Consider the following 7,950-nt stretch of genomic DNA (forward strand, 5'->3'; position numbering starts at 1 on the left):
CTCCCGCTCGATCTTGCCATGTCCTCTCGCGAGCCGCAAAACATGCGCGAGAGAGAGCCGCCCATACGGACTTACCCTTTCTCGCTGGTCTTAAGCCGTTCCCGCGTTTTTACATTCTCGACGAAATCCCCGTGGCTTTGTGCCAGTTTATTACGTTTGCCAGCCAAATGATGTCATTAGATATACTTAGGCGGGGCTTTATCGTCGTCTTTTATGCCGGTTGAGCGGCTTCCGTGAAACGAATTCGTGCCGAGCGTTCACGACTCATCGGTTATCGGACCGAAATTCGTTCGTCGTCTCGCTCACGTCCCTCGGATAGGTGGCCCTATCTTGTCCGATGCTTTTTTACTTCTTTAAAGAGAAAAAGAGAGATGGAGAGAGAGAGAGAGAGAGAGAGAGAGAGAGAGAGAAGAGGAAAGGGGGAGAACCACGTGAGAACCAGCTAGGCTTTTTTACTGCCTTTATATTGCCGGACGTTTCGTGGCAGCTTTCCACATAAGACACGCGTATCTTTTACGATAAACCTTTGTGCGTTACGCGCCTCCAAGGCGACAAAACCAGTTCAGGTATCCACGCTGAGCCGTGGATTTTAGGACACGGAGAACTGACAGCTGGCCGCTCGAGCTTCTATTACGGATGAGAACGTCTCGAGAAGGTGAATACACAACCAATGAAAAATTGTAATATTTTGTATATTTTATGATAATGTACGAATTATCGCTGAAGAATATTTTCCTTCAGATAATTCTTTTATCTCTATTTTGAACGTTAGTAAAGATTGTCTCGAAACCACTCTGTGCGCTCTGTTGAATACATAAAAGATGCAGGAAATGTTTTCTCAGTTATTAACGTGAAAATATCGATTTGTTTAGATTCGTGCTTTGTATGTGGATGTATAAGGATATAGAGATATTGTGAGAAAAATAAAATACTAAGAAGAAAATAAAAAAAAAAAAAAGCTGGCCCATGAGGGGATCGAACCCGCGACCTTCGCGTTATTAGCACGACGCTCTAACCAACTGAGCTAATGGGCCTGACGCTAGCAGCTCTCTTAATACACTCTCTTAGCTTTACTACCATGATATTGGTTTACATTGAGATCTTAACAATTTTCATTCAGATACTTTGTATTTATTTAAAGAAGAAAAACAAAGATTAAATTAACAATCATAAAATAAAAAAGATAAAGAATGCAAAAAATAAAAAATTTTCACTTCGTTGAGATAGCTGCGTGAAGAGAGCCGATAATGTCATTGATTGACTGTCATCTTTATTATCTCGGTGACGTTGACATATTTTCGATCATGCAAATTAATTAGAGAACAAATTTACAAATACGAAATAAATTTACAAGAGCAAAAATGCCAAGCGAGTTGCCCATTGATACCCTAAGCAACCCATTACCGGAGACGGTTTTTAGAAGAAAAAATAACGCCTTATTCAAGAAACTAGTACGGAAGACTCATTTCAACTTCAAGGAAATCGAAGGTTATCCAGCTTGATGAAACTTTCGTTAATTAGTTTCATTGATACCAAGAAATTGATACCAGTTAGTGATTCTATATATCCGTCCTGATAATAACACCAATCAATCTTATCGTAGCGTTAGCCGTGATACACAGAAAGATAACGCAAACTTTGGGCCCTATAACGAGATCAGTGTTTAGAGATATTTGGCACTCTAGTTTTGATTATACCGAAAACATTCGGCATTTGTTCATCGACAGACTTTTCTCCGCATTAGACAAGAAGAACATTTTGCAAGTATGAACAACATTAATGCGACATTTGTAACAACTATTATTTTGAACGGTGATTAATCATGACAATGTGAGCGTGTAGATTAATCTGGAACAATGGATCGAAGGGCTCTCTATAATTCTTCGTGGCACTTTGTCCGAGAGGATACATTTCGCCTATACCGTAATAATCTTCACGCTTCTCTGACTGTCTAATTTGTCTAATTTACCTATGTTTCTTGGATTTCTTAATATTCTCCTAAGTTTCTTCAAAATTCTCCAAAATTAAAACCGCTCTGTCTCATCCAGTAGATAGAAAAGTCTCAATTCACACACTGAAAATAGTCGTTAATTATTAATCACACTTACGGGAAGCAGATCTACGATTTTATGCACACCAACAAATTGAAGAAGGAGCACATATTCCCGTCAATGCGAGGCTGTCTAATCAAACTACAGACAGACGAAGATTCCGACGAGAGCATGAAGGTTAATTAAAGATGTTGACGACGCAAAAATTCGGATTTCAGAACAAAGTTCTGCAGGCGGACAATTTACGAGAGCGGTAGAGTAATATCGGTCACGTTGTCACGTTACAGGATCTGATTGATTTGCTGATGAAGAAGATCGACGTTGACCGCGACGGTGGGATAACCGAGGAAGAATTTCACACGACCGTAAAAGACAGAAATCCGCTGTTGTTGGAATGTATAGGACCGGTGTTTCCGTCTAGAGAGGCCAGACGGGCGTTTCTCAGCACGTTCACGGATCGCCTCGGACGATTTTGATTCCCACCCCTCACGGGAGTCGTCGTTTGCGTAATTTGTGTACTCAACAACGTCGGTCACGAGCCACGTTTTGTCGTGTATACCTCTTAGAGATAACTCGCCGCGACAAGCGAACCCGCCGGAATCCTTCCCGAGTTACATCGTCAAGAGCTGCTGTCCCAGCTAAGAACCGAAAAGTGCATCATCCCGGGTGCGGCGGACAGGCAAACGCGCCCGATCAGACAGAAAAGATCGCATCCGTCGCCGTGCGATCCACGAGAGAAAACGCTCCGCTGAGTTTTCGAGAGACCGAGGAAGGTAGGGTAACGAGAGCTCGAGCTCGAGCGCGCGCGCGCGCGCGCACACGGCTTTCACGATTCATCGGACCTAGGCGATTGACTCGTTCGTTTCCTGCGCAAACAATCGCTAATGGAGCGCGATAATGCCGTATCCTAATCGCATCAGCGGCCGCGTATCCGCGATACGATCGTCCGCCGGGCGAATTCAATCGATCGTTGGAGCGACGAGCGGCCGTGCGATCGCCATAAATCTTATTACTATGATCAAACGACCACGGATGATCGAGCCGTAATATCTGCGTGTTACTCAACGTCGTCGTGATGTATCGAGCGGCGATCGCGCGATCCCGATCCCGCGCGGCCACGGTTATTAGTTATACAACGAGCGGAATGTCGTAAGATAGAAGACCGCGCGCGCGCGCGATACGATCTAACATACGCGCGTGGCTCGAGGAAAGCGAAAATATATCCGAGGGATATATCGAGCACTGTTCTGCACGCCACCTGCTGCCTGCTTGCTTGCTCTCGTGCGCGATCCGCTCTCGATTAATAGAGACCGCTCTCTTGGGATACGGAACAAATATAGACCTTCTTGCGAGCGAGCGAGCGAGCGAGCGAGCGCGAAGACGGGCCACCGCCGCCGCCGCCGCCGCAGCCTGACGCGCGCCGGCGTGGCGACGGCGCGGGTGTACGCGCCGTCACACGAGGAGAAAAAAAAAAAAGAGAAGCAGAGAAAGGAAGAAGAAAAAAAGAAAATATAATGAATGTTTGCGGGGATATCCCGCGGATGGACGAATGGCCCGATCCGCGTCTCAAGCAGCTATAACAACAAATTAAACGAGAAAATCTCGGGGCTTTCGTCGGCTCGGCCGACGTATCTCACTGTCTCTATGGTCCCGGTTTACAATGCGTGGGCGTAGGTGTATAGGTATACAGTACCAAGGCGCATGGCAACGCGCGTATTTCTTCCCCGGCCCCCGGCCCCCGTCCCCCGAGCCCGTCCGACGACGACTCGGTGGGGGCGAGCTGGAACGATATTGTGTAAAGAGTATAATAACGTGAGTATGAAAGGCCTGATCCTTTGTGGGTAGCCGACCGTGTCCTGAAAGGATCTCCCGAGATCTGCTCGCGGGGGTGACGCGGGGGGAACAACGATGGAGGGGAGGGGGGGGGCGGTCGTGGAGAGTTAGGGGATCACCAGCTGAGAAAACATGCCCGCGGCGTGTCGACGAAAAATATTCACATGCGTGTGGCGCGTACGTGTGCGCGCGCGTGGACGAGCAAGGGGGCAGGGGCTTGGCGCAAGCAACCGATCTGATTTTCGGCAACGATCACTCGCCCCCTCGAACCCCTTCTCGAGATGCGTGCGGAGCAGAGAGAGACAGAGAGAGAAAGAGGCACAGAGAGAGAGAGAGAGAGAGAGAGAGAGAGAGAAAAAGGAGAGAGCAGATCATACCTCTCTCGCGTATCAGAACCGAAAGCTAAAAGTGACGCCTCGACAGGTATCGTTGTTACTATATTTGGTTGCATAGAGAGAAATTATGGTCGCGGCATATCGGCGCGGTAATCCTCGGCGTGGTGCACGCCTCGGGGGACAAAAGCGATTCCGCTGACAGCTGGAGAGGAGGGAAAGAGGGCGAGAGAGAGAGAGAGAGAGAGAGAGAGAGAGAGAGAGAGGGGGGGGGGGAACTCGGCGGTAGGACACGAATAAATTATAATCAGAGTCGCGAACGCGCGCAAAGAGCTACGATGATTGCGAGAGTCGGTAGAATAGCGCCAGGAAATTAAGTCCGTTTGTACACCGGCTTCCGCCGGTGAATCTCGCTACCCTCTCGGCGACAGATTTTATTAGGGATAAAATATCTTTCGTTAAGCGGCACAACACGCGCGCACCGGCTTCAATCAGACACGTAACAACAGCACGGCCGCGTATTAAAAACGATGAGACAGCGGTGGCGGCGGCGACGATGACGACGAAGCGGCTGGCAATAGCAATTCAAAACGAGTCGCGGTGCGTTCCTCACGAACGCACCGCGCGTTCACGACGATTCATCGCGTCCCTTCGTGGCATGTGCGTGGAAGAGAGACGAGGCTCGTTTCGTCCATCGTGCTTGACAGGAGGCGCAAATTGCGGCGGGGCAGTACGTCACCGTGTAATCTAGTCGCCCCGGCGCTGCGGAAAACCGCAGGAACGAAACCCGCGAAGGACGGAAGCGCGACGCGACGGGATGCGATGCGGCTGCGAACACGAGAGGCATAAATTATAATCAGACGCGGCGGGGAATAGTCGTGATTACAACGGGGATATGATGAGATCTGAGCCGATTCGATTTGCGCGGCCCACGCCCACGCATCAAAGGCGCCGCCCCGACGACGATCGCGGCGGCGACTCTTTCTCTCTCTCTCTCTCTCTCTCTCTCTCTCTCTCTCTCTCTCTCTCTCTCTCTCTCTCTCTCTCTCTCTCTCTCTCTCTCTCTCTCTCTCTCTCTCTCTCTCTCTCTCTCCCTACCGTGCCGTGGGATCACGAAAACTCCCGCCGATAAATCCGTCAAATAATAATAATAACGCGGCGGCGTGACCCGAACCCATTGACCGGACGTTCTGACGTCAGCTGGATCTCATTGAAATATTTATAATTTGTCGATCTCTCGCGGAACAAAATACATCTCGACGGAACGTTGCGCGCGCCGGGACGATTATTTCGCTTCACGACGAGTGCAATCTGATACGAGTTTACCGCGGCGTTGTCGGCGAGTTTAATTCGCGTTCGGATTTTATTTGCAAACAATGCGCTATAAGGTCCGAGCAACGGCCAGGCACAATGACGGGTAGGGGGGGGGGGGGCGGCATCGAGATTTACAACGAGCCGTATCCCACGTGCGCGTGCGCGTGCGTACAAGCGCCGCCGCGGTTCCGCGAAACCGATAAATTTAATTAAGGGATAAGCACGTATCGCGCGCCACGGCATAGCGCGTGTCGAACGAACGATAAGAATCGACGACGAGCGCACGCGCGGTTTCCCGAATTGGCCTCGTAAATATCTGCCGATGGCGTTTATACGCTCTAGCTCTCGGGATTGCGCGGGGCGAGCAATGTTTCGCGCGCGGAATGTTCAATGAGGTGTGCAGATGCGCGCTCGCAGGACGCTGTGTGGGCGCACCACGTGTTGTCCGGTTGCCGAGGAGCGAGAGGGACCGCGCGGCATGAGGTCACCCGCGCGAACATGACACCACCACCGTCGTCGTCGTCGTCGTCGTCGTCGTCGTCGTCGTTGTCGTCGTCAATCGCAGCGGGGTCTGCCCTGACATGGGTACCGGACGAATGGATTCCGGAAAATTCCCGCTAACGAAAGCGGTGATTTATCTCCGTTATTTTCGCAGCTACACCATACTTACACACATAGCACACACCACCTGCCTCGAAAGTTTGGTCAATTACACGTGTAACGCGCCGCTTTGGAGCGCTTTGGAGCGCTCGCGGGCCGGGTCGAGGGTTTCAGCGCGATGTCGCTCTTAGCGCATGAAACGCGCACAGAATCGACCGTGTACATGCGAGTCCTCTGGTGCGGATTCGCGAAAAGTGAACATTTTCTGTCTTGCGACAGCAAAGTTGGAAGTTTCTCGCTCCTCACGACTCAAGACCGATCTCCAGCGTCGCGTAACATCGTGTAACGGGGAAGAGTCAAACTTGAAATGGACAATTTCGACGATATTGTTTAAAGTTGAAAGATTTCTCTTTACCTTCACGATTCGTGACCGCGTTCTCGATCCTTAAATCGACGAGCGAAATAATTTCCTATCTCACCTCATCCACCTCGTAAAAAAGAAGTTTTCGGAGCCCGAGTTAATTTATGCCAGGCAACTTCTACGGTGTGCATTTCGCAAATGCAGTCACGCCGTAATTAATCCAATTCTCATCCGACTGACTGAGTCAGTCTTCGCGGACTTTTTTCCGTCGAAATGGTTAGTTCAGCTTAGCAAACCGAGCGAAGGAACGTCAGCAGACAGCGATAGGATCTTTGAAAGGTACGACGTGGGTAACGCCCGCGTCGTGCCACGCGACTAGACAGATTTCGAGGTGGGAAGAGAGAGAGAGAGAGAGAGAGAGAGAGAGAGAGAGAGAGGGAGGGGGGAGAGAGAGAGAGAGAGAGAAAGAGAAGGAAGAGAGAGAGAGAGAGAGAGAGAGAGCAGAGATCCGTCTTACGTGAACCAAACGTGACGCGTACGCGCCTTGACGGACGGCCATATTAAATCAACCGCCGGTTCTTCCAGCCGTTTGTTTCTCCTTCAAGCCGGATTCAATTTTCTCCCCGACGTCTTGCAAATCGAGGGATATAAGCCGCGTGGCCAAAATTTACAAGTACAACGTCTGACACAATGCACGCCTCCTCGAGAGAGGATGCGGGCCAGTGGTTATCATCCGTCGCTTCATCCGCATGTAAAATGTAATCACTCGGATAACTTATTCTCGCACACGGTTGTTCAATTTTCGTCCACCTCGGGCGCGGGTTGTTCCTCTCGACTCAAGATCTCGATTTGAGCTTTCCGACGAACGTTTCGCTCTCTCTCTCTCTCTCTCTCTCTCGCGCGCAATCCTTAAATCGTGTAACGAGCGCGTCATGACGGACGGTCTCTCCTCTTAAATCCTGCTTTAGATTTATAGCGCGGCGAAAGAGGAGCAAAATGCCACGTGTGTTTACTCGAGGTCCGGTTCGACGTGTTCGATTACCCTCGACAGATAGCGACCCAATTAGTGGTGAAGATAGACAAGGGGGATTAATATCGATAGAGAGTCGTGCTCCGCTTCTCCCTGGCGGCCACGAGGTCGTGGATAGGCTGTAAGATAATAGCCGCGCGCAGGAACCGGCAGAGATCGAGGGACCGTCATAAACTATCTAAAGGTGTCGAGTTTGTCACGGTCATGCGAGACCGAGTTTTCAAAACAGGATTAGATTAGGCGTTCGCCGGATCTCGAGGGCGGCGTCTCGGCGTATCGATCCTTCTTCCACCTTCTCCTCCACCTCTCGTGTTCGCTGCGAAACGTGCATCGTCCATTTTTCAGCGATGCTCTGCAGCGCCTGGGCTCCTTTTTCTCCGCTACGTCGTGTCGTAGACTCGACGGGGATTATCCACATCCGGTCATTTC

The 7,950-nt window shown here is 50.2% G+C and overlaps 1 protein-coding gene and 1 non-coding gene across 2 annotated transcripts; one reads left to right on the forward strand and one right to left on the reverse strand.

Moving 5' to 3' along the window:
* Positions 1-960: 960 nt before the first annotated feature.
* On the reverse strand, positions 961-1,034 carry TRNAI-AAU (transfer RNA isoleucine (anticodon AAU)). The gene has a single exon. It is a non-coding gene; the product is annotated as a tRNA-Ile (tRNA).
* A 327-nt stretch (positions 1,035-1,361) lies between these two features.
* LOC105188882 (EF-hand calcium-binding domain-containing protein 1) lies at positions 1,362-2,711 on the forward strand. The gene is made up of 5 exons (XM_011150572.2): positions 1,362-1,488; positions 1,604-1,764; positions 1,843-1,923; positions 2,118-2,228; positions 2,339-2,711. The coding sequence occupies exons 1-5, from the start codon at positions 1,362-1,364 to the stop codon at positions 2,525-2,527; spliced, it is 669 nt and encodes a 222-aa protein (XP_011148874.1). The 3' UTR covers positions 2,528-2,711.
* Positions 2,712-7,950: the final 5,239 nt, after the last annotated feature.

Source organism: Harpegnathos saltator, unplaced genomic scaffold (genome assembly GCF_003227715.2).
Source record: "Harpegnathos saltator strain DR-91 unplaced genomic scaffold, Hsal_v8.6 scaffold132, whole genome shotgun sequence".
NCBI lineage: Eukaryota > Metazoa > Arthropoda > Insecta > Hymenoptera > Formicidae > Harpegnathos > Harpegnathos saltator.